Source organism: Rhinolophus sinicus, linkage group LG04, assembly GCF_036562045.2.
Source record: "Rhinolophus sinicus isolate RSC01 linkage group LG04, ASM3656204v1, whole genome shotgun sequence".
NCBI classification, from domain to species: Eukaryota; Metazoa; Chordata; class Mammalia; order Chiroptera; family Rhinolophidae; genus Rhinolophus; species Rhinolophus sinicus.
In genome coordinates, this window is record NC_133754.1 from 83,305,561 (window position 1) to 83,329,767 (window position 24,207).

The following is a 24,207-nucleotide window of genomic DNA, read 5'->3' on the forward strand; positions in this document are numbered from 1 at the left end:
GATTTATTAAAAATATTCCAGCATATGAAAAAACCACCGAGTTGCCCCGAAAATAAGACTGGGTCTTATGTTAAGGTTTACTCCAAAAGATGCATTAGGGCTTATGTTCAGGGGATGTCATCCTGAAAAATCATGCTAGGGCTTATTTTCCAGTTAGGTCTTATTTTCAGGGAAACACAGTAAGAACAGCAACACAAAACATGGAAAAATTTGCAATGCAAATGCTATATTATTTAAATCACATTGCTTCAAAGCTCCATGCTCACAGTCAAAATGATAACGAATTATAGTCACCATTTTTCTCATCTATCTGCTTCAACATTTTTATTATAAAAGATAGAAAACAGAATCTATAACATCTAAAGCCAGTCATTAGAATAACAGCTGGTAATATTTTTATTTATATATGCTATTTATTTTATTATTATTTATGTTCTATTTTATTATAACAAATATCAAGCAACTTATATTGTTAGCTGAGGACAGAAGCATATGATACAAAGATGATGAGGTTGAAAATTTCTGTATGAAAAACAAAATCAGGGGCAAGGGGAAACTGGGATTGAAAAATAAAATAATGAGGATAAAGTATAATCCATACAGCTATTTAAATTTTGATTTTGCGACCTGATGGCTAAAGCAGAGAGGAAAGAAATTATGAAAAGTTACACAATTCACAATTGTCCACAAAACAAAAATAAAACAACATGACAAACAAAAAAAATGTGCTCGGGAGAAGCAAAACTTTTCCTAGAGCTGAGATGAGAAATAAATGTCTCCTGTGTGTTTTCAAAAGGGACGCAGTATTACATAGGAACAATGTCATCAACAACATTTCTAAAACAAAACAATGCAAATTTGATTATTGCACATCCCTGGGACAATACCAAAGTCAATTCAATTAAAACATTCTATTATGAAGATAAAAAGAAATTCTCTGATGAGCTAGCTTTGTCTAAGAATATTTCTTGAAATAGTTAAAGCAGTAGTTTTTCAACATTTTGGGCCCTGGAACCCATTACATATGAAATTTTTATATGAAAACCCAATACATAATAAAGAATAAAGTGCTCTTCAGACTGAAAGGGAAGAGAAGGTGTAAAGCAAGCTGGACACCTAAGCCTTCCTACCAACGCCCACCCAATACACACACATAAATATACAAACTCACTAATAAGCACAGCTTAAAAAGTACTGATTTAAAATGATGGATGCACTGCATCATTATGGGCAGTCCTCTGTGAATATTTCTTTTTCACCTCCAGAGAGCTGAAGGTCATAATTTCCTGCAAGAACCTGGAGGACAGAAATTCCATCTTGTTACATAACGTGGAGGTTGAACCACCTGTGGTGCCAATGAGTCATTAACAAGATAAGGGTGACCTCTCCTCAGGAAACGTAAAAAAACATAACAATACCAGTGTCAATGCTAACAGTCTCAAAATTTCAAACTCACATCAGAATGTCAAACTCAAAAAGTAGGGTTACCTTCATGACCCGTTATTTTTCCTATATCCAAAAGGAAAACACATAGCCAGATTGTACCTTTCATAATGTTTTGTGCATGAATTGCTAAAAATCCTATGAAATAAATGAGGTCAAGAAGTCTTTATTGAGTCCTTTTTGGCTGCACTGTGCCCCCAGTAAATATGCTGAAGTCCTAACTCTCAGTATCTGTGAATGTGACTTTATTTGGAAATAAGGTATTTGCAGATGATCAACCTGAGATCATTAGGGTAGACCCTACTCTAATATGATTGTGTCCTTACAAAAAGGGGAAATTGCGGCATAGAGACATGTGTGCACACAGGGAGAATGCCATGTGAGGGTGGGCATTAGGCTGCCACAAGCTAAGGAACTGCCAGGAGATCAGAGAAAGGCTTGCAACAGATTCTCCCCTTGTGCCTTACGAGGCCCTGGCTGACAACTTGATTTCATACTTCTGGCCTCTAGCATTGGAAACAATAAAGATCCTTAGACACCTCATCATAAGGAAAAAATTATTTTTCTTTATTTGCTTTTTCTTTTTATTGTATCTATACAGAGATGACGGATGCTAGCTAGCTAAACTTACTATGCTAATCATTTCACAATATATGCAAGCCAAACCATTATGCTGTACACCTTAAACTTATGTATGTCAATTATATTTCAATAAAACTGAAAAAAAATTTCTGTTGTTCTAAGCCATCCAGTTTATGGTACTTTGTTAGGGCTGCAAACTTAAACATGGGTGGATCGAGAAAAATGACCCTTGATGACGTGGGTACAGACGCACAAATTACTTTGTTTAACAACAGGAAGATTAAGTTAGCAGAAAACAATGGCCTCTTCTGGAAGCCACAGAAGTTAGCCTGGTGAAATATACGTTCTATCCTGATGTAAACCTAGGATAGAGAAAAGCAAAGGAGAACTTCATTCCTCCCTATCTTTCTATGCCAAAATAAGCATACAAAATCTCTATGTTTTATATCTTAGTGATATGATATCATGTCTCAACATTATATGGATTAAAACCTTTAAAAATAAATAATAACAATAACAAAGCAAGAAAAGAAAGACCTCATCAATGTCAAAGGAGATGGCCACCAGGATGAATTACAAAGTAGGAAAAATATCTAGAATGAAATACAGACCAAAATAAGGGCTCACTCCTTATTATTTTCCTTCAGAGGTCTGCAGAACAGGTTCCTCAAAAAGAGAGTGTCATGATCCTTGTAAAATCTCTGGGTGTGAGCCAGCCAGGAGCCGAAGAGGGGAGTGTCCCTAAATGCACCCCAGAGAGCAGAGAGGCAAGAGGAAGACACACACACACACACACACACACACACACACACACACACACACACACACATCTTTATTGTCCCTAAATCACCTCCCTGGTACTGGGGAAGACTGCCAGAGATGAGGAGTGCTGCAGGAAGAGGTGGTAGTCACCAGAGCAAAACAGAGGAAGTCTGTGAATTACGTCGCTTAGCCCTGAGCCTTAGTGACCAACCATAAAACAGAACCTGCTCCCAATGCAGAGGAAGAAACAGATTGGGTGGAGGTGTTTGAGACAACAAATCCAAATGTAGCGAAACACAATCACTGACCTCTCCCCATTCTAATCTAAAACAAATGGATGAAAATGTTCCCGTTTAAAATTGGTACAACCAGAAGGAACAAGAGGATACAAAGAGCAGAAAAGGTAGTAAAGAAGTACAGGCGTATTTAATCTTTCTAAAAAATGTAAATAATAGATCCTGTTTAAAATGTATTTAAGATAAAAGGACCTACTCTATCAATGTTTTACTTTTTTTTTTTTACCTTTAGAAAGATCATTTCCTGGAGACATATTTGAATTTTCACAATTTCTTCCATTCAATTTCTTTTTTCTTCTATTAATTTCAGAGAAACTGAATGTAATACATTTTGTGATGGTAGTTATCTTAATCCTGAAAAAGCACTTTCATGTATCTATCTAGTGACCCAGGAGTCACACACACCAACAGAGATGACAGATGGCTAACAGCATGTTTCTCAAATGTTAGCAGGACTTTTAGGAGTGGAGAGCTATTCAAGTAATTTTTCATTTTTTTCCTTTATATATTTTGTTATTGTTTAAATTTTAAAAATAAACATAAACTAGTTTCTCAGACCCTTTCATTCATCCAGATTAATTAACTAACATGACTCCAGAAAGTTAGTTTCTTTCTATCCCAGATTCAAAGCCTTTGCATAGCTGTAGCTCAGAATGGTATTTTACACAAAGGAGGCAAAATATTTTTGAGTGGTGTTACTAAGTCATCATATATTCCAGGTCTATGTCCTTGTTCATCCAGGCCATTTTCCTAGTAAATGTTCAGAAGTAAAGAATTGGCTTCAGAAAGTAAAAATATGGGACAAATGATTGATTTGGGTTAAATGAAAGTAAAATCTGCATAGCTGAGTTCAATGTACTATAATGCCTTCCAAATAAATTTACTTCAAATGATTATTTGGAATCAACAACGCAATGCTGGATAATATTTGTACAACTATTATTTTAAAATTAAAATGTTGTTACTGTTGGCTTTATGTTCTGTAAATACATTATATATGCTCAGGAAAATAAAATGTAAGAGATCTAATTAAATTCTTACCTGGCTGAAAAATTGATAGACTTCCATCAATATGGCCAAATACAACTTTCCCCCGTTTCTGGGTATGCCATCTGAATATACTGATATCAGACAAGAAGTTATGAGCGTCTCTGTGTACAGTCACTCCACCGTCTGGTCCTGAGATGGTCCAAATGAACAGTGGGCCTCTGTGGGCAACAAACGCCACAGCATTGTCTGTGTTCCAGCACCAGCTCAGGGAGGCCGGCATCCCTAGAATAAATTAAATATAGATACATGTAATAGAGATCTGTACCATTAAATATTACTTGCATTGTACATTTCTAAAACAATTTCAAATACAAGAATATGTTCATTATGTAATAAAGATCATACCATTAAATATTACTTGCATTGTACATTTCTAAAACAATTTCAAATATAAGCATATTTTGTTATTAAAAAAAATATTACCTTCTTACTTGGGAATTAGATTTTGAAAGGTAAGCCCGAAGACTACAAGGGAACATACATAGGGTACTTCCATGATGACAGGAAAAGTAGTACCTACTTAGGTTTAAAACAATTAGTGCGATCATAAGCTTCATATAGTCAAAGAAATTTATAGAGTTCTTTCAGAAAACTGTTTGCATATTAAAGCAATAAATTCTTACTCAGTTTTTGTGTGTAAGACCTGCTCTAGAAAGTCTAGATATACAAGTTGGTATAGGATACAATTTCTGCTTTAAAGAATTTTAAATACAAATTGGGAAGATAAGGATTAAATATGTGAAAAGTTAAATGCTACTATATGGATTTAATAATAATAAAATTAATGTACAATCTGTCTTACCAGTTTAGATGCAAACCTTAACTTTGCCTCAGATGAACTAGTCACGTTACCGCTCTAAACCTCTATTTCCTCATCTATAAAATAGATATAACTAAAAGAACTGACCAGTTACTTCACATGAATGTTAAGAAAAGGAAATATAACCATGTATGCAAAAATCCCTTTTAAACAATAAGACAAATACAAAAGTTAATTGTGAATCTCTCCCCCATTATTGTAATCAAATAAATCCTATTTGATTACATATATATATATATATATAAAATAAATGTTATCGTAAATTTATGGCTCGAGAGAGATTATGTATTTCCCAACACAGATACGTTAATCAACCGCATCAAAATCATCAAACTGAATATGCCTATCAGACTGCATGGAATTAGGACCCAGTAATCTACTTTTAACAAGGTTCTCCAAATGATTTTGATATGTGTAGATAGGTTTGTAACCATTTGGCTACTGTCTAGAAAGTAAATTGGATTTTAATTATACCTTGAAGGAGCAGTCAGTTTAAATATTTGGGATGACAAATAATTCCCAGGAAGAAAAAATGATATGAACCAAGACACAGAGTCAATAAAGTTGTTTACTGACAGTAAATTCAGTTTGTGTCAATAGTCTGTCATGTGCCAAGAGACAGACACTAAAAATCTAAAGCCTAGTTTAGGGCCTGACATATAATGGGAACTCCATAAATATTTATTGAATAAATGAATACATGAAGAAGGTCAATAAAAAAGCTAATGTGGTTTTAGGATACATGAACAGAAGTAGAATTTCCCCAATAAGGGAAAAGATACTCTGTACGGATTAAACCATCATAGCAGCTTGAAGAAAGCCATTAGAATGCTGGCTCTCTGAATCCTTATTTTGAAAAAGGCAGCAAGGAAGAGAAGGGCCTGGAAACAAGGTCATATAGTTAAAATAGAAAACACTATTATAGTGATTTATTATATGCAGGCACTTCTAAGAGCTCTATAAATATTAACTCATTTAATTCTTCCCACAAGATTCTGAGATAAGTAGGTAGGATTATTATCTACTGTTAACAGTTTTCTTTTTGTTGTTTTGTTTTTTGTGTGTTTTTTTTTCTGGAAGGACATTGTGACATTTTTCAAGTTGGTGACAATTTTAACATTTTACATTTGAATAAATTAACACTCATTTTTCTTTAAATAATTTTTTTATTTTTAGGAAAAAGTAATGTATCTAAAAATATAGAGGCAGGTTCAAGTTCAACTGCTGGATGTGGAGGTTCTAATACTGAGGAAAAAATGACATGCAAACTTCTACTTTGCTTAAGCTGAATTCTGAAAAGAAAAAAACAAAGTCTAAGACATTTCAAAGCCAATTATTTAAAATGAAAATGACTAAAAATATTCATAATATTTTTTGTAAATAAAATATCAAAGCTTTTGATTTTCAAATTGAGAAGGCATTTGGAAATAGTGTGAAGAACTTATTTATTGACAGGTTTTCAAAATTTTTCAGAGAAAAAATATGTAAAGTTGATTAAAATTGTACCCAAATCATTTCATCATTCTACAAGTGTTAATAAAATTCTTATTTAACTGTACATTCAGTGGCAAAGGAAGCTATGGGGCACACAGCTGATAAATAAAACTCTTCCACCATTAATGGATATGATTCATGTGGTGTTTCATGACAAACCAGCAGATAAACTAGGTGATAATACAATATTGTCTAATGTGCACTTTTGTATAAGATTTAGATAACATGTTATGTAGTTATAGTGTAGTATAGATTTTGTGTGACAACTATAGAAGAATGATGACATTATGTAACATTTTTAGTTTATGTCACATAAAATATGGAAACAATTTTAAGGAATATTTACTGTTATTTAAAATTAATCTCACACAAAGTTGGTTTTAAAGTATTGGGAAAATGCACTGTTGATCACTATAAATAATACTGGAAAAATGTGTAGGACTTGTGGTTGGTAGACTGACAGATATAACCAGAAAAACATGAAAAATCTTGATTGAGACTATTAATTGCTGTTTATACATCACAAAGCTTTGTTCCAAAAAGTGACTTGGCTTTTTCTCAACAAGGTATTGAAAACCTTAAGGAAAACTGTTATGTTAATGAAAACTCCCTGAATACTTGACTTTTAAAAGTATTTTTCTTGGACGACTGGGTGGGTCTCAGTTGGTTAGAGCACAGTGCTCATAACACCAACATCGCAGGTTGGGACAGTGAGCTGCGCCCTCCACAACTAGATTGAAAACAACGACTTGACTTGGAGCTGATGGGTCCTGGAAAAACACACTGTTCCCTAATATTCCCCATTAAAATTAAAAAAAATATATATATATTTTTCTCACTAATACTGAAGTTCACTGGTTGTAGCAAGTGAAAATATGGGATGTATAAACTTGCGAATGTAATTTACATTTTCTAGTTTAAAAATTAACTTTGACAAAAATTTTTAAACGAAATTTACTAACAAAATTGGTATATTTTACTGGTATATTCAGCATTTCTAATGACCTAAATTTGAAATGACAAGAAGAAAGCAATATACTAACTGTGTTCAACATATCCAAAGGTTCCAAAAGGCATTATTATTATTTTGGACGCAAGATTTAAATATAATTGCCTATGAATTGCTACATACTGAAAAGAATATTATAAAGAAACTTGGAACAAAATAAAGTTAATGAGATCGTCACACCTCAGTTTTCTACCTCGAAGTTATAATCAGTATTTTTTAAAGAAGAAACTGAATATGGAAAATGTATTCAGCAGTAACTTTGAAAACCATAATTAATAGTTGAACTACACTTGTTGCTCAAAGAGAGATTAAATTATTGTGATATTTAACACATAAATGATTGTGATATTTAACACAGAAAAATGATTACTTCATCATTATTATGGGGTAAAATTCTAGGTAGAAAGAATGTAGTGATATTCAATACACTAAGACCCACTTGTGTGAACTAGGACTTTCTACCTTGACCAAATTAAAACTAAAGGAAAGAAGCTAGCTCAGCAGAGCACTGAAGACTGGCCTAATATTGTCCTTGTGTGTTTCAGATTGGAATAGAGTAATGAATAGGCAAGGTCAATTGTCTCATTCAGAAAATCTTATCTAATTATTATTTTTATATTCATTTTTGGAAATTTTTATGTTATAATTAAATACTACTAAAATTTCTTGGTATTTGGTATGTTTTTAATTGATTGGTGTAACAAGTATAATCATTAACTTTGGAACAAAAGTAATTGTGGTTTAAAAGGTTAAAAATAATTGCAAAAACCACAATTACTTTTGCACCAACCTAGTATTTCATGAAATTTTGTACACATGCACACACGTAATAATGAGTCATGATGTGAAATGTATTTCTTACATAGATTACCATTAGAAAGTTTAAAAACCACTAGTTTAAAAACTCAGCTAATTGAAATAAAGTACTTTGCTTATTAAAATTAAAATATTTCAATCAATAAAATAAGTACCGGTTACAAATATACCTTTTGTATTGTTGAGTTTGGCAATGACTTTTTGTTCTGCCACATTCCAAATGATCACTAAGTTATCGGCACTGCCACTTGCAAACAGATCAGGGTTATGTGGACACCAAGAGATAGCTGTAATTGTTTTTTTATGTTCAGACATAATTGCGTGGAGTTTGAATTCATTATAACGGTGATCCAACTAAAAGCAAATACATAAATAAAACACTTCAGTGCTTCTTTTTAGATAATATACTTTCCATAAATAATCATATTACTTTTAAAAATCTACACACATGAAAATTAGTATACCTAATAACAAGATATGAACACATTTCAAGCCTTGGACTACTTTTGGGTGTATTCAATCAGCTGAAAGAAACTAATTTTGAAAAAAAATATGAGAGAATTGAATTTAAACATATCAGCTTTAAAAACAAGTAAAAATAAATGTACATTTAAATATGCATAACTCACTTTTATATTTTCTATAGCTATATCTATGAAGGCAAGAAAACTTGGTTTTGGAATATTTTTTCCACTATTTTTCATTTATATTTGAATAAAAAAAATTTAGATTAAATAATCCAACTACTCATTATTACATTATTATTAAGATGTCCAAAATATACAAATTATTTAATAATATGTATTATTAAATTATTAAGATGTCCAAAATATACAAAGCAATAGTGTCATTAGATCCATTTTTTGTTATTGCTTTTTGGATGGGGCATTATGTTTTGTTCTTATACCTAAGTGAACAAAGGAATAGCCTAACTTTTCCATGTCCTTTATAATTAATCTTTCTATCATTTTTAACATGTTTAGGATCATACTGTATATGTCATTTTGTTGCACCTGGTTTTCCCCTTTAACACATAATGAACCTTTCACAGTGTTATTAAAGAGTTTTTCAAATCGCTATTATATTAACTGTTTATTATACCAATCTTCCTTTAACTACGAGTATATACTTGCAGTAAAATTCTGACTGCTAACATGGCCTTCAATGCTGTACATCTTGAACCTCTGCTATCTGGCCAGTACCATTTGGTCTCATGTCCTTCCTTGTTCACTGACCTTCTTGTTTCCCTAATACAGCCAAATCATTTCTGCTTCAGGTCTATGTGTGCTGTTCCCTTGGCCATGAATGCTTTCCCCACTGACTTGCTCACATATGTTCATTCTCCTGCTAGGTCTCATTTCAAAAACACTTCTTTAGAGAGGTGTTTTCTGAACACGGTATCTAAATAAATTCATACCTCAGAAACTGTCCCATGAGTCTATCGTGCTTTAAATGGACATATAATCGACATATAACATTATATTAGTTCCAGATATACAACATAATGATTCAATATTAGTACATAATGTGAAATGATCACCACAATAACTCATTAATATCCATCACCACACAATTACACCTTTATTTTCTTATGATGAGAACTTCAAAGATGTACTCTCCTAGCAACTTTCAAATATATGTATGTACATATATATATTTGAAGGTATATATATATATATATATATATATATATATGTGTGTGTGTATGTATATACAGTCTAATTGTATGTATATGTATATACAGTCTTATTAACTATCGTCATCATGCTGTGCATTATATCCCCAGAATTTACTTATTGTATAACTGGAAGTTTGTACCTTTGACCACCTTCATCCATTTTACACCCCATCCCCAACCCCTTGCCTCTGACAACCAACAACCTATTCTCTGCATCTGAGTTTGAGTTTTTTGTTTGTTTTTTGTTTTATAGTCTACATATAAGTAAGATCATACAATATTTGTCTTTCTCTGGTCTGATTTATTCCACTGAGCATAATGCCCTCAAGGTTCCTCCATGTTGTCACAAATGGCAAAATTTCCTTCTTTTTATGGCTGAATAATATTCCCTTGTGTATACCACATTTTGTTTATCCATTCACCTATGATGAACACTTAGGCTGCTTCCATGTCTTGGGTATTGTAAATAATGCTGCAATAAACATGGAGGTGCATGTATCTTTTCAGTTAGTGTCCATTTCTTTCGAATAAATACCCAAGCAACATTACATTCCCACCAACAATGCACAAGGTCTCTCTTTTCTCCAGATCCTCACCAACATTTGTTATTTCTTATCTTTTGGATAATAGCCATTCCAAATGGTATGAGGTGATATCTCACTGTGGTTTTGATTTGCATTTCTCTGACGATGAGTGATGTTGGGCATCTTTTCACGTACCTGTTGGTCATGTGTATGTCTTCTTTGGAAAAATGTCTACTCAGATCTTCTGCCCATTTTAAAATTAGATTTATTATTATTTCTTTTTGCTATTGAGTTGTATGAATTGTGTATTTTGGATATTAACCCTTATCAGATATATATGATTTGCAAATATTATCTCTCAATCAGAGGTTGTCTTTTTATTTTGTTGATGATTTTCTTTGCTGTGCAGAAGCTTTTTAGTATGATGTAGTTCAATTTGTTTATTTTTATTGTTGCTGCCTTTGTTTTTGGTGTCAATGACTATCATATTACCTGTTTTATATCCGTGGTAGAGCACATTTCCTCCTGAAACATTTACTTATTAGTTTTTTTCACATATTTATTTCACGACCTCTCCCCAACCTCTGTCCTTACTAAGAATATAAATCCCACGAGAAGAATTTGTTTGTCTGGTTTGTTCATAGTTGCATTCCTAGTACCTAGTAATGCTTGGCCAATAGAAGAGATTCAGTTAATGTTATTGAAAGGTTGAGCCATTATGGTATTGCTTAGAATTTAAGCAACTTTTAACTTTTGCTATCCCAAATAATGTTGCAGCAAACATCTTTGTATATAAAATGTTGACTATAATCTATTTATTTCCTAAGGCTTTATCGTCTACAATTTCTGTATCTCTTACTATTGTATCTCTTAATACTGCAGCTGTAATAATTTTAAGTTGGCATGTTTAAATATATAAATGCATTTTCTGTACATTTAGAAATGAATAGGTTTTTAAATTATTCAGTCATGTAAGTTACCTATGATAGATACTGTGAATGTGTCCAATGTACCTAATAGAAAAAAACTGTTCTGTGAGTTAGAAATTCAGTAGAAGAGTCTACCTTCACTGACTCTACTATTCAAATTATTCAAATAGTATATTAAGCAAAATATAGAATACTGAACTATTTATAGGGATCAATTATTACATTCCAATTATATTTATAATTCAGTATTATGAGGCTGTATCGTTATATTGAGTTGGACTATAAATCTATTTTTAGAGAAGTTAATAAAATATATTAGTGTATTAACAATTCAATGGTTAAAGAAAAATTCTTATGACATTTATAGGTATCATTTAACAGTTCTGAAAAATCTAATACTACATCAGTTTCATTACACAGAATGTGATAGACTATCAGGCATTGTACATAATTGAACAATGTATGAGACATTGTACATTGTTCTTTAATAAATATTCTCTCTAAAAATAATTGTAATATTTTATATTTATATAGCATAATTTTCAAATTACTTTAATTTAGACTATCACATTTAAAATAATACTATTTATGTAAGTTTAATTAATGTAAATGTCACCATTTAATAATATAATTCTCTATCTGCCTACTTTGAAACAAAGTTTTCCAGTGGACTCTAACGAACTGTCACCTGAGTTTACTTGTATTCACTTTCTAAATCAGGGAAATTTTTAGACTGTTTCAGTCATTAAGATATACACATTTTTTTGTTAGATTTTTTATATCAACAATTTCAGGTCAATCTGACTAGATATTCAAGTGATAAGATGTCATCATAAAAATTAAGACACATCAAACATGAAAAAAATTGTTCTCTCTTCATCCACTTTCTGACCTTCCTTACTCCTTAGAGGAATAATTTGCCTTGCCTCATAAGCTCTTCCTTAGGAGAGAATAAGAGACAAGAAGATAGAGACTTACGACTAAGGGAGAAATTTTGTGGGAGGAATTTGGGAATGGGAAGCGTGGTAGTAAAAGCAGAGTATAAAGGAGGTAGATGGGAGAAAAAAAGGAGGCATTTGGAGGGCTGTTGCTGTCTTCTGTATGGGTGGATGGGAAGTGAAAATATTTGAGTTACACTGGAATTGCATTTTGATTGCTGGATATTTCCACAAGCTTGAAGAATGAACTACATAAAATCTTACTCTTTATTGTGGAAAACTAGTTTATAGAGTAATGCTATTATTTCTTAAAATTTCAATAAACTACAATACTATTAGTAATTAAAAGAAATTTTATTCCAGAATAAAGCAATATTTTTTGTCACTCTTAACTGAAATAAGTTGTTGTTTCAAGACAAAAAAAAAAAAAAAATCATTCAAGAAACATTTAGTGAGTGTCTACTAAATGCCGGAGAGCGTAAAATAACTTCAGAATTGAAAGATGAGAAAGATTCATGCTACTAAATGGAAGCATGGAGAAAGGCAATCCATTTTCTAAGGTCCTTCACTAAGAGAAAGAGGAAAAAGCAGAACATGAATGAGCTTGTACATTTTAGCTGAGATTTGAAAGATGAGAAAATGTTCTTTGGACAGGCAACGTAGGCAAACTGAAAAATTAAAGCAAAGGCAAGATATAAAAGAGTCAAAGATATTTTAGAAAATGCAATTATCCTAGTATGTCAGGAGCACAAAGTGAGAGGGAGACATAGATAGGAAGATTGCAAAAGAATGTCATAGTATCAACTTTGGATGTTAACATTAGGGAGTGAGGAGCAATTGAAGATTTAAAATTTTAGATTTGTATTACAGATGACTGATTACATTGAGGTACAAATTAGAGGGAGTCAATGTAGAGGCAAAGAGAATATTAAGAGACTATTATAATAGTTTAGGTGAGAAGGCTGCAAAGACGATAGTAAAAGATAGGAAATATTAGAATCGCCTCTGGTTACCTAGGGCATAGGATATGAGTAGAAGAAGAAGAAAAAATAACTCTCACATTTGTGGTTTAAATGAATGGTTAGCTGGTGACACTGAAATATTAACTCCAGGTTTAAGGAGAAAGACGACTTGGATTTAAGATGCTTATGGCACCTCTATAATTCAGAAAGCCACTGGCTCTATAGAAACTGATAAGAGATGGGATGGAGCTAGGCCATGAAAAACAGTGGTTATAAAAGTTTTTGTGCTGAGAAAATTTCAAATAATATCTGCACTATTTTTAATATAATGAATGATCTCTAATGGACAACCCACATTATTCAACTGAAAAGACAATTTTCCCATATCAAATATTACTGAGCAAGATTTGAAACAAATGAATTCCATCTATTTATATGGGAATATAGTTAAGAATTAAAAACAACTTGCTCACCATTCATAAAATGGAATCTTTACTTCTTGAAGAAATTCTTTTTGATGAACAGTACATAAAGGAATATGAAATCAATTAAGATTTTGTGAATAATTTAGTACTACGATATTAGCATTTTCTAAGAGCTTGACTTACAAAACTAACATAAGATATAAATAGCAACAAAGTATTAAATATAAATATCAACAAAATTATAGCATTAAGCTTTTCATGTGACTGGGATTTTAAAAACAATTATGAATTGAATATTAATTTTACCTGATAAAACTAAAAATCAAAAGGCACTAGTATTGTTTTACCTGATAAATATAGATGGCCAGGGTAGCACAGTAGGCAAACCTGTCTCCGTTGGCAGCACACACATCTTTGTTCCATGGCTGACATCCAGCAGCCAACAGTCCCACTTGCCTTACCTGGGACATGTTTGCCTTGAAAAATAAATTTGGAGAAACAATAGTTATTTTCATTATTCAATAAACTTGTTCTTCATTGTTTTACATCTATCTTCCTCAATCCTTACCTTTATGCCCTGAAAATATTTTCTACTAGGACTATTTATTTTAATTTATACTTTCAAAGAACAGGAGTTAAAATTCTCCAATGTCTATAGCCATCAAGGCAGGCAATTTAAATTAGGGAAGCAAGAGATTATAAAAGGATAAATGAGAGCTGACACTTGGCCAAGGGTTGGGAGTCATATAAGGAGTGATGGGGACTAGCGTGAAAGAGAAAGTGCATGTCCTATCTAAAGGGCTCTGGTATCACTGGAGAAGGCCATGACATGTTGCCAGATTTATGAAACTTATCAGACAAAAATTTCCAGATTTTTATATAAAATAAAAATACATTTTATGTAAAATGTACCAATCTTTAAATATGAGCAATTCATTCAGGGCAACAAATTCAAAGGTAAAGCACTGTGAGCCAATACTGGGAGGATTATGACGTCTGTCATAATAGAACTCCTAGTGTTGATACTGACTTTATATTCTCCCAAAACTATTTGAGGTACACAAGGCAGGTATACAAACTGGGTTATCAATATGGTTCACTGTAAAGAGGGGACAGAAGGAAGCTGGAAACTACTGAGTATAAACTGTTTATGTGGCAGGGCAGAGGATGTTCCTGTAAACAACACCAGAGATGCAGTTATTCCTCGTAACTTTCCTTGCTCTGAAGTATGCTCTGTGTGAAATTAACATAGCTATATCCACTTTTGATTAAAGTTAGCATGGTATAGCTTCATCCATCCCTTTACTTTTTACCTATAAGTATCTATGTATTTAATGTGTTTCTTGTAGACAACATCTAGTTGGGTCTTGTTTTTTGATCCACTCTGACAATATGTCTTTTACTTGATGTATTCAGAGCATTGACATTCAAGGTCATTATTGATACAGTTGGATTAATACCTACCCTATTTTTACTATTTCATTTTGTTGCCCTTGTTCTTTGTTCCTGTTTTTGTCTTCCCTGCTTTTTTTTCTTTTTGTGATTTTAATTATTTTATATTATTCAGTTTTTCTCCTTTCTTAGCATATCAATCAAATATACCTCATTTAAAAAAATTTATAGTGGTTGAACTAGAATTTGCTATATACATTTATAACTAACCCAACTCTACTTTCAAACAATACTACATTACTTCTCAAGTAGTATCAGTACCTTTTAATAACAAAATACTCCTAATTCTTTCTTCCAATCCCTTGTATCATTGCTGTCATTCATTTCACTTATACATAAGCATGCATAGCACATATATATGTAAGCATGCATAGCACATATATGTATGCATGTGTGTATATACACATACACATAAGCATACATAATCAAATACAGTGTTTTTATTTTGAACAAACTGTTACTTGTTAGATCAATTAAGAATAATAAAAGTTTTTATTTTATCATCACTTATTCATTCCCTGATACTCTTCCTTTGTTTATGTAGATCTGAGTTTCTGATCTATATCATTTTCCTTTTCTTTGGAGAGCTTTGAACATTTCTTGCAGGTCTACTCGCATCAAATTCCCAAATTTTTGTTTGTCTGAGAAAGTCTTTATTTCTCCTTCACTTTCAAAGGATAAGTTTTCAGGGCATAGATTTCTAGGCTGGTGTTTTATTTTTCTCAACACTTTAAATATTTCACTCCACGCTCTTCTTGTGTGCATGGTTTCTGAAAAGTTGAATGTAATTCTTATCCTTGCTCCTCTATAGGTAAGGTTATTTCCTCTGGCTTCTTTCAAGATTTTCTCTGTCTTTGATTTTCTGCAGTTTAAATATGATTTGCCTAGGTACATTTTTAGGTATTCCTATTTGATGTTCTCTAAACTTCCTGGATCTATAGTTTGGTATCTGACAATTTGGGGAAATGCTAAGTCATTATTACTTCAATTATTGCTTCTGTTCCTTTCTCTTTCTACTTCTTCTGTATTTCTATTATATGTATTGTACACCTTTTGTAGATGTACCACATTTCTTGGATGTTCTGTTGTTTTATTTTTCATCCTTTTTTCTCTTTGCTTCCATTTTGGAAGCTTCCACTGTCATATTCTCAAGGTCAGAGATTCTTTTCTCAGCCATGTCTAATTTACTAATGAGCTCACTGAAGACATTCTTCATTTCTGTTACAGTGTTTCTGGTCTTTAGCATTTCTTTTGGATTCTTTCTTAGAATTTCCATCTCTCTGCTTAAATTATCCATCTGTTCTTGCATGTTGTCTATTTCTTCCATTAAAGCCCTTAACATATTAATCACAGATTTTTGTTGTTGTTTTTTTACATTCTTGGTCTGGTAATTCCAACATTCCTGCCATACTGGACTCTGGTTCTGATGATTGCTTAACCTCTTTAAACTGCATTTTGTGCCTTTTAGTATGCATTGTAACTTTTTGTTGAAAGGAAGACATGATGTACTGGGTAAAAGGAACTGTGGTAAATAGGCCTTTAGTAACGTGGTGGTAAGATGTGGGGGGAGAGGAAGCATTCTTAGTCTTATGATTAGGACTCTGTCTTTTGGTGAATCTGTGCCTATGGAATGTGAAACTCACCAATGATTCTTGGGAGTTTCCTCCGATAGGTGAGAGGGGATGGCTAAAGGAGTGTGGAGTTGGGCATTTCCCTTCGCTCAGATAGGTTAGGCTCTGATATAACCCTAACAGGTTAGGCTCGGTAAAATAATTTTTCCTGAAGGCAGCCTTGTTAAAGAGAAGAGAATGTTCTGGCATATTTCAAAAACAATTCCTTTTCTTATCCCTGTGCCAGAAGCATAAACGGATTTTCTCCAATATTCATAGTGAGGACTTGGTAGAGATCCTGGAGGTAAAACTCACAAGAGCATGTGGGCCTCCCTGGAGTTTTCAACTCTCAGATTTACTGCATGAGCCTCTGGCAATTCATTAATTACAGTTCAGGTTTTCCTACTTTGTTCTGGTTCCCACAGAGGTATCAGCTGGTGGGTTTTTGCTCTAGTACATTGTGATGCTAGTATCTGCCTGTCTGTCTCTCCAATTTGGGGGGAAATAGTTTGCCTTGTGAATTCACTTCACTCGCAAATCTAAGAAGAGTTGTTGATTTTTTCATTCCTTTCAGATTTTTATTGTTTTAGGCCAGAGTGAAGACTTCTAAGCTCCTTACATGTCAGACTAGAAACTAGAAGTGCCCCTGCTAACCTTTTATTAAAAACTAATAAATTACTTTGAAATCCATGCCAACACATTTTTACTTTAACTATCAGTATATCTTGATTTACAACTTTTTATTTTCCAAATTTAGATAATATAAACATTTGAATTTTGTCACACAATTTGGCATGCCCTTGTTCCTAACCAGCTTTTATAAGTCTTACTGTCCAACAACTTAAATCCTTTTTAAATTAAGAGTTGAATAACTTGTCCAAACCAGCCATTAAAATAATAAATAGGGCAAAGCAAAATAGCAGTTAATTTTTTTAAATCTATGATTTTGAGTGAAATATAAAAAACATGTATTATTAGATATATGAATACTGTTGCATTTATAAATCTGAATTATGTGTTTAAACTGGTAGTATTTGAAACTTCTAGATTATCTTTCAAAAGTATTATAAGATATACGTATACACATAATACCACGTAGCAATTATTAAGTGGTATCTACAGTTGCTTAGTAGATAAAGAGAAATGTCCAGGAGCTTTTGTTATCTCTTTGTAGACAGCATGAATGGTTACACAATTAATGATTTTGCATTACTGAAAATAGACAATGTTCAACTGAAGGTCCATTTAAAAATATATTTATATTTTAAATATTAACCCTATAAAATTGTCATATACAGGTAAATAAATAGATTTTAACTGCATGTGACAGGTAATTGTGTATTTCAGATCAATATTATATACCCCTTTATATCCTTATTTTATATGTTTCATTTTTATATGAGAAACTTAAAAAATTCCATGTCCATTCTAAAGATTGGTTGCTTTGGAAAATACAGTGTTTTGGGCCCAGAAATAACATATACACTTTAAAGATGAAGTACTAAACCTTGTACTTCACTGAATAATGTGGACTTATAAAGGATTCAGGAAGAAAACCTGATCATTGGGTCACCCCACAGCAACTGACACTGTCAGTGGCCTGGCAACTATGGCTCTTGCAGAGATATTATTTTTATTTATTTTTCTTGCCAAAATACAATTTTTAGTTTCAATCTCATACACACACAGATAGACACAGATACACACACACACACACACACACAATTAGTTACAGTGGAGATGTTCTGAACAGTATGTGTATGGAATGTAAAAAACAAGTGATGAGAGTATATTTACATTAGATGTGTATAATATTAGAGCTCATTTTTGAATATTTAAGAGTATTATGATATGAAAGAATCATATTAAAGTTATAGTCACTGACAAAAATAAATTTATAAAACTAAGTTGAACTCAAGTGCATATATATGTGTCTGTAGAAATATATATAAATATACAAATGCTATAAATATTTATTATATCAATATATAAAGTCCAATTTAGTGCTCTAAATATCAAACTCACACTTGGTGATGTTTCAAATACTATAGTTCTAAATTACAATTTTTAACTCAAAAGTCCAACTCATCTCTTCCTGTGAACATTGAAAAACTACTCCACTGAAAAATTTGCCATGCTGAATGCTCATTATATAGGGTAAATATGCACGTACACATTATCTGAAAATTAATAAGCTGGATTTTTAGAGAAAACTAAAATCAATATTCATCAGCCAATTTTCATTATTTATTATAGAATCTTTCTCATCTACGTCTGTATAAAAGCTGATCAAAATTCGAGTCAGAAGAAGCGCCAACTCATAAGACAACATGGTAATTTGAGGGTCTAACTATAACTAGAACATCTACTATTTTAAAATGTCTCAGAACCAGGACTTCACTTATAAAGACCAATATTAGTATTAAAGGGTAGATTGGAGTTACGGTGGAGGGAAGTATTTTGAGTCCTCATGATCTCCATGAGCTGCCCCTAAGTTGTTATAAAGGAACACACAATTTTAGTAAAGAAGCATTTATCTTAGACTTAGTCACCCCCTTTCCTCAAGTTAGACTATCATCCCTATCCCCTCCCATTAGGAAATACATGGACTGCACTTGACACTAACCCTTTTTTTCAACATGATAAATGCACTTAATATTACATTTAAAACATAATACAAAGGATGCTGTGTGTGCGTCTGTGTGTGTGTGTGTGTGTGTGTGTGTGTGTGTGTGTCCAGTGGGACTGGAGTGCAACCATTAAATCCGTAAACTGAAATATTTCATCATTTACGGGTAAGGCTGGAATTCAGGATGGAAAGTTAACCACTAATTCTCAACTTCTTGTCTGCAGAATGCTTTAGGATTCACAATATGAGGGGGTTTTCTCCAGTTAGCTATTAACTGGCTCCAGAGATGTTTACCATCTTGATTCACAGCTGAAGAAAAAAGAAACCTGAAAAAGAACCCAAGAGACAAGTGGCTTTAAACTGCTGAGGATTTACAATTAAAGAGATAATTACAAAGAACTAAGATACCAAGAAAATATCTTTGATTGACGTGATTAGAATGGGAACCTGAAGAAGTAAGGAGGAAGAAACATTCAGTACTGCATATCTTTAGTAGCATATACCCTCAAACAACAATGGGGGAAAAAGCTGATGAAACTACACAAAGATATTCTGGCTCTTTTGTTTCACTCATTAATGAAAAAAAAATCCACAAATTGCCAAAATCCACAAATTGCCTTCATTTAAATGATTAAGAAGTCATCCATTAAAAAAGTAAAAATTGTCAAAGAGAAATCATATATTATTTTAAACTGAACCCATTTTGATAAGGTGCACTTTTAAATAGCAGTTTTGTACTATTGCAGTAACAGATCAGAGTAGCTATTTTCAAAATACTATGCAAAAGTTGCCATAGTAACAATGTAAATCCTTTTGAAATATAAGTGCCTCAAAATTTATCAAGTAGAACATGGCATTCATCTTCAGAAAATTTTTGCATTTTCTTTTACAATATTATTATAATACTTAGTATTATTATACACATCTATTTCATTAAATGCTTTTCTTTATGTAAAATGATTGTTGAAATTATTGCCCTTTTCATACGTTAATCTCATCAGAAATACTTCTATTTCATACTTAATAAAGATAATCTGAAAACACTAAGAATTCATCTGAAACAAGAACAGAAAAAAAATGCCCTTTCTTCAATGTATAATCATGACTATCCTTAATATTATTTTCTTACCTCTGCTTTTAAATAAATCTATCAAATACGTATCTTATTTACACTCAGAATTTTGCAATGTGAACATGTTCACAATAGAAATGACACAGTAATATAGCTGTATGAGAAGTAAAGCAGAAAAAAACACAGGGAATTACAATTACAACATAAATATAGCTTACTCTTTGTAGTCCTTCATACCAATCATCTTGCTCAAACCAATCTGAAATGTAAGTCATCCAAGCCATAGAATGTTTCTATTTTAATCAAAGCAATTGGAAATTCGGCCTCACAATAGTCAGCACCTAAAGCAACAACAATGTGTTTCAACCAAGCAATTTACCAAACCTGCCTTGAAAAATGCTATTCAAAACAAGAAGCTAGATATGTACACATATTTCAGCTGAAACAATTTCAATAATTTACAAATAACAGTATCTGTAAAAATAATGCTAAACTGGAAAATGGAAGCCTATATTCCACTAAGAAAAGATAAATAAAACAATAATTATGTTATTGTATAGTACCAGAGAATGCTATAGCAAATATTGTATTAGGCTTAACAGTTTTCATTTTAGAAACATTTTTAGAATTAACTTTTGCAAGAAATAGGCAGATTATTTCTGAAAATTAACCAACTTAGTAATAAGGAATCTAGAAAAACTACAAAATAACAGGAAGCAGAAAATTAGTTCCACTCTCAACCTTAGGAGTTGGACATAAATATAGAAGAAAGCTTCAAGGTTAAATAAAAGTTATTCAATGACAAGGCCAATCCTATATATCTATTTGTTTCCAGCTGAGCTGATTGTTAACAGAAAATCAAAATCACAGGAATTTGATTTCATGTTAGTTTTACTCATTTCTGGAAGAAATTATTTACAGTCATACTAAATAAGAGATTTCTTGGTAATCCGGAGAACATTTGAACTTCAAAATATCCTCCTTAAAGTTTAGGTTCATCACCCAACATGTAACAGGTTCTCAGTGGTCTTTTCTTGACCAAACTCATCAAACCCTTATACTTCAGTGAAGTAAAAGGAAGGAAAGAAAGAAGGGAGGGAGGCAGGATGGATGAGGGGGGCGGAAAGAAAAATAAAACAATTTGAGTACTTTGAGTGCTTCATGTTTAATATCCCAAAAGCAAAACAGCTTTTTTCTGGCATAAAAAGACACACGTTGTATGATATAAATGTCACTATCAGCTGATTGAGAACAGCCTTATCGCTACTCTGAAAAAATTTATCAAATGCAATTTGGCACCCTTCTTCAAAATTCTTCTTCCTTGTTCTCTCTAGAAATATTTTCAGTATCAGCTTGAAGCCTCAGGTGTGAAAATGCTTGGAAAAAGGATCTTGCTTCCACAGGAAGTTCCAGAATTGGTACAACCTCTTGCTTCATTTGTTTACATCTTGATGGCTTCCCCAATCTGGACCGCGCTTTCTGTCCTACCTTTAGGGTTCCCACAGAGCCTCTGGTTCCTGCCTCACTGCTCAGAATGTGAATTTCCTGCACTGTCCTACCCTGAAGAATTGCCCCCCCACACCCATTGCTGTCTCTCTTGTCTACCGCTTATCTTATTTTGAGTAACAATTCTGTGCCTATATCCTGCCTTAAGATTTTCTACCCCACCTTGAACCTGTATCTAGCACTTGCCCAACAGCTCTAACTACCATGCCACTATTGCAGTGGTTCCAGTCTGTCTTCTAATACATTCAACCTACTTCTACCCAAGCCAAGCTCCTAAACTCCATTTCAAACTACCTACTGAACCTAGGTCCCTCAGCTTTTACCAGGTGATCTCAACATGAACATGTGTAAAGCCTAGCTTATCTCTTTCAAGTGAGGTTTCCCCTTTCTACCACTCCCAAACATTCTTTACTTTCTACTGCATTCCCCATTTCAGAGACTATCATTATACTCTAGACAGTAACCGGAGAAAGATTCAAAACATCAAGTTATCTTTAATTCTTTCATCACCTTCCCCTCCCCCTCCCACTACATTTGATCACCAAGTCTTTCAAACTATCTTGAAAGTCTCTTCCAAAGGCTCTTCTCTCCATCCCTGATGCCACTGTTATAGTGAAACCTCTCATCATGTCTTGTATAAACTAATAAAATAGTTTGCTTGCTAATCCCCTTACTTTCACTGCAACTCCTAAACATGTTCTATACCGTCATGACTTTAGCCTGAGCTGTCCTTTTTCTGTGAATAATGAGCTCTTTCACATTTAGGGTCTTTCGAGATCCAACTTAAATGCCCCTCTTCTTTGAAGCCTTTTCAAATGCACCAAGTCCCTTATCTGTGTGCCTTTAAATTTACATTTATATGTACTGGGTAGTAATTATTTATATAGACATAAATTGTGAGTTCCCCAAGGCAAAGGGCCATACCTTTACCTTATTCCTATTTGTACAGAAGATGCACAATGTTTGTTGAGTGAATTGACACCTGCAGTGCTCGAGTTTGTCAACTAAAGGCAGTTCACATGAACGGAAGGTACATGTTACTGAAATTTGGAAAGGGTCTCAAAAAACATATCCAAGTGACAGGTCATGTACTCACCAACAAGTGAAGTGGGATCATTATTCAATTCCTTGTAGGGAAACGGCTAACCAAATCATTTAAGAAATTGTTTTTAAAAGGGTAAAATAAAATGTAAACTTGAAATAGTAAAATTATTTTATAATCATTCCAGGCACCAGGTATATATTTATTATACCATTGTAAACCCAATGTTGTTAACATTAACATCTTGTTTAGAGGGCACCATAGTTCTTACGCTTTATTTCCTGATGTTTTTCCATGAGCACTAGTTACCATATTTGCAAGAATTAAGAAAAGAAAAATATTTCACAGTATGTAGTTGCAGGTAAAATATTATCTTGCATAGAAATACATATTTCTTGATTGTCCTCCAGGTATTTTGATGATCTGAGGGTAAACAGAATCTTGTGCACTTAGTATAAGAATGGCAAATAGTTTCCAACTCTCGCACTTCCTTTATTGGTTGCTTGGAGTACAGAGTGCAGAGTTGAAACCTTGAGCTCACCTCAGAGGAGAAGCATGTCATGGTCACTTAGCAGTTAACAGAGACAGGGAGGAGAGAGTCATGGTGGCACCTATTCCCCATCTTTACATCTGTGTATTATCAGTCCATGGGTCTTATTGACTAGTATAGTGTTAAAATCACAAATTTAACTTAATTCATAGTCAGAATATTCTTACTGCCTGTAAGATTAGTGATGAAAGGAAATGACAATAATCAAAAGCTGAAGGTCACCATGATAAAGAAAATAAAGATAATGAAGTAAAATGTTTTGCAATGTCTGGAAACTTACTGTAGGCATTAATACCCAAACATGGTCTGGTTGCTGGTTCTGACCTTTTCATATATCTCCCTGCATCTATATATTCGCCATAACCTCATTAGGGGAAGACTCTATGTTCCTGCCTGTTGCCTTTGGGCTTGTCACGTGACTTGTTTTGCCTAGTGACCTGTGGGCAGAAGTCAGAGTGTTCAGGTCCAACTCTGGCTACAGGGCTTGTTTCCATTCCCATCTTTGTGCCTCTGCCATCAGCTTGAGCAGAACATTCCATACCTCACCAGTCTAAGAAGGATGACACAAGTCACAGAGCTGCCTCAGACAAATCTCTGATCTCCAGCGAGAAGCAGAAC

General features: G+C 33.0%; 1 protein-coding gene across 9 annotated transcripts in view; it reads right to left on the minus strand.

The window, feature by feature from the left end:
* Positions 1-24,207, minus strand: part of WDR17 (WD repeat domain 17) — an 88,962-nt gene that overhangs the window by 54,196 nt on the left and 10,559 nt on the right. For 6 of the 9 annotated variants that reach the window (XM_074329891.1, XM_074329894.1, XM_074329895.1 and 3 more), the window contains exons 2-5: positions 20,710-20,832; positions 14,076-14,204; positions 8,443-8,626; positions 4,125-4,355 (exon numbers count right to left, since the gene is read on the minus strand). In XM_074329891.1, the coding sequence (XP_074185992.1) occupies positions 4,125-4,355; positions 8,443-8,626; positions 14,076-14,204; positions 20,710-20,775 (610 nt within the window). In that variant the 5' untranslated portion in view covers positions 20,776-20,832. Of the gene's footprint in view, positions 1-4,124; positions 4,356-8,442; positions 8,627-14,075; positions 14,205-19,583; positions 19,746-20,709; positions 20,835-24,207 lie in introns of those variants that run through there. The other 3 variants (XM_074329892.1, XM_019749465.2, XM_019749464.2) reach the window with 3 other exon arrangements.